At 35.2% G+C, this 3296-nt stretch overlaps 1 protein-coding gene across 1 annotated transcript; it reads left to right on the top strand.

Moving 5' to 3' along the window:
• Positions 1-678: 678 nt before the first annotated feature.
• Positions 679-1617, top strand: LOC124959146 (olfactory receptor 4P4-like). The gene has a single exon (XM_047517772.1). It carries the CDS (start codon positions 679-681, stop codon positions 1615-1617), a length of 939 nt encoding a protein of 312 aa, XP_047373728.1.
• Positions 1618-3296: the final 1679 nt, after the last annotated feature.

The following is a 3296-nucleotide window of genomic DNA, read 5'->3' as shown; positions in this document are numbered from 1 at the left end:
TATACATTTCTCAACTCAAAATATTTAATAAGTACTATTTTTTTAATCATCTGTGTAAGTCAAAAGAAGTATCATCTCCATTGGACTTCAAAAAGTATTATATTCTCTTTCTTCCTTACCACACTGTTGATAAATGTAAATGTTGTCTAGTCCAAAATCAGGACTGAGTAGAAGCAAATGCAATATTCATCTTGGTATCAGACCATTTAATAAGCAAGATATGATATCTTAATACAATATTTAAAAAATAAAATTTTACAATAAAAAAATAAAAGCTTAAATAAAGGTGGGATTCCACCTTGGCTTGCAGGATGCCCCTCATGGGCTGCACTGTTCTGAAACTGTGAGCAGGCATGCCACTCCAGGGCAGGACAAGCTTCCTCATGAAGCTAACCTTCCTGTAACATGCAGAGGGTGACTGCACATCTTTGTTTATGCCTTAAGCAAAACCAAACATTAAAATTATTTCCTTTCAGCATAAAATACAACTTTAATAGGATGGTAAGTTACATAGCTTGCCTAGCCATATGAACTAATTACTTCATAATATAAGGAATACGGTTAAAAAAATGAATTCATTTTATAATACTGAAATTCATACTGAGGTAAATCAATATTTCCCATGCTGATTTGTCATTTTTTTCAGCCAAATCTATTGTGCCTGAACTTCACCGGATCATGGAAAATACCCATAACATCACAGAATTTATACTGCTGGGACTATCCCAGAACAAGAAAATTAAAAACCTGTGTTTTCTATTGTTCTTATTTTGTTACATAGCTATTTGGATGGGAAACACACTAATAATGATTTCTATCACACGCAGTCAGCTAATGGACCAACCCATGTATTTCTTCCTTAATTATCTTGCTCTCTCAGACCTGTGCTATACCTCTACAGTGACACCCAAGCTAATCACAGACTTGCTGGCAGAAAGGAACAAGATTTCCTATAATAACTGCATGACACAGCTTTTTACCATGCACATTTTTGGTGGCATCGAGATCTTAATTCTCACGGCGATGGCCTATGACCGCTATGTGGCCATCTGCAAGCCCCTGCACTACACAAGCCTCATGAGCAGGCAGAGATGTAACGCTCTGGTCACTGCTTGCTGTGCTGGGGAACTTCTGCATTCCTTGGTTCAGGGCCTCCTCATCTTCAACCTACCCTTCTGTGGCCCCAATAAAATAGACCACTATTTCTGCGATGTGTACCCTTTGCTGAAACTGGTCTGCACTGACACACACACAGTTGGAATCCTCGTGGTTGCCAATTCAGGCATGATGGGGTTGGTGACCTTTGTGGTTCTGATGCTGTCTTACTTTTTGATATTATGCACCATCAGGGCTTACCCCACAGAGAGTCGCAGCAAAGCTCTTTCCACTTGCAGTTCCCACCTAACTGTTGTGGTTTTGTTCTTTGTGCCTGTTCTCTTCATTTACATTAGACCCACCACCACTTTTCCAGTGGACAAAGTGTTTGCTCTTTTCTACACCATCATTACTCCCATGTTCAACCCTCTGATCTACACACTCAGAAACATGGAGATGAAGAAGGCCCTGAGGAAAGTTTGGTGCCAGAAACCATTTTTGACTGGGAAGCATGTCATCTGAGACACACATCCGTTTCTCAGTACCTTTCCACAGGTTGATACCTGCAGTTCAGCTTTCTTGTCTTTGGTCCAGGAGTGAATCTCCAACTATTCACAACTGCCCTCATCCCAGTTGCATCTGTCCTAAAGTTTATTGACCTTGCTTTCTGTGTTTCACATCAAAAAGATTTATAAAGTACATTTTCTGTTTGTTAAAGATATTTCATATCATTTTAGAAATTTCAAAAGAAAAAATTATGTACATAAGTTCTAAAAGATACATTATTTGTATTTATAGTAATGTTTATATAGAAATGGGAAGAAATGGTTATATAGAAATAATTTCTAAAACCATTTTAATGACATTATTTTAAAAATCATGAAATTTTATTAATGACAGAAATATTTGCTAAAAATTTCCCCTTTGTATTGTAATGAAAATGTTATGTGGATATAGGTAGGGTAAGCATGTAATTTACTTTCCATCTTGAACAAATGAGTATAAGATTACAATACAATATAGAGTTGAAATTATATCGTGTTTGGAAGGCAGGATGTCTATCTACTAGCAAATGTATGGGAAGTATGGACATACTTGTCAAAAAAATAAGTGCAGAGATATTGCGGAAACTTCACTTATTACTTGGTATCATGAAATTGGAAACAGAATTCAAATTCTACTTTTGAAAGTTGACCCAGAGTATGCATAAATTAATTTTGTCTATTACCATCAAAATTAGAGTTACACATTTACACTTTACTGTAGAATTCATACATCTGGATATTCATAGATGCCTATAGAATTAAATTTTTTTAATAACCAAATGTCTTGTCTTTTTATATTTCTGAATAAAATAGGACTCGTTTGAGATGGAGAAGTGGTTCACTGGTAGAGCACATAGCTGCCATGCATAAAATCATGGGTTCAAATAAAAGTATTATTCTAACATTGTATTGAAATGCTTAAAGTATGTATTATCTAAATAAACCAAATGCAAAAAACCAAAGGCCAAATGTTTTCTCTAATATGCAGATGCTAATTCATAATAAGTGGGGAGCACTAGCTAGGAATAGATTTACTTTTATTAGGTAGAGGAGAATTAAGGGAGGGAAAGGGGTATGGGGCTAGGAAGGACAGTAGAGGGAAACGGACATTATTACCTCATGTACGTGTATGACTGCATGGTTTATGTGATCCTACAACATGTACTATCAGAAAAAAGTGAAATTACACTCCATTTACGTATGATTTGTCAAAATTTGTAAATGCATTCTACTGTCGTGTACAACTAATTATAACAAATTTAAAAAATACAAATTATCTCAAAAACTTCAGGAAGAGTGATATTTAAGAACTTAGACTACCTGATTTACTATAAACATACTACAAAGCTACAGGACTATAAATATACTATAAAGCTACAGGACTCAAAGCAATATGGTATTGTCATAAATGCAGGGAGGTAGATCAATGCAACAGGTAAGAAATTTCAAAATCAGATTGATACATCTATGTTCCAAGAATTCTCAACAAAGGTCTTTCGGTAATTCAGGTGAGACAAGATCATCTGTTCAAACAATGTTGATGGAGCAATGAGCTTCTGTATGTGGCTAACAAAACCGTTTACCTATTTCTCCTGTCATGTATGAAAATAATAAAAATGAATCCAGATACATACATAAAATACAAATGTCTAAAGT

The sequence above is a fragment of the Sciurus carolinensis genome, chromosome 11 (assembly GCF_902686445.1).
Source record: "Sciurus carolinensis chromosome 11, mSciCar1.2, whole genome shotgun sequence".
Classification (NCBI taxonomy): Eukaryota; Metazoa; Chordata; class Mammalia; order Rodentia; family Sciuridae; genus Sciurus; species Sciurus carolinensis.
Note: the sequence above shows the minus strand (reverse complement) of the source record. Positions and strands in the feature narration are given on the sequence as shown.

Coding starts and splice junctions, on each gene's coding strand:
- LOC124959146 (XM_047517772.1), top strand. CDS start 679: ATGGAAAATACCCATAACATCACAGAATTTATACTGCTGGGACTATCC.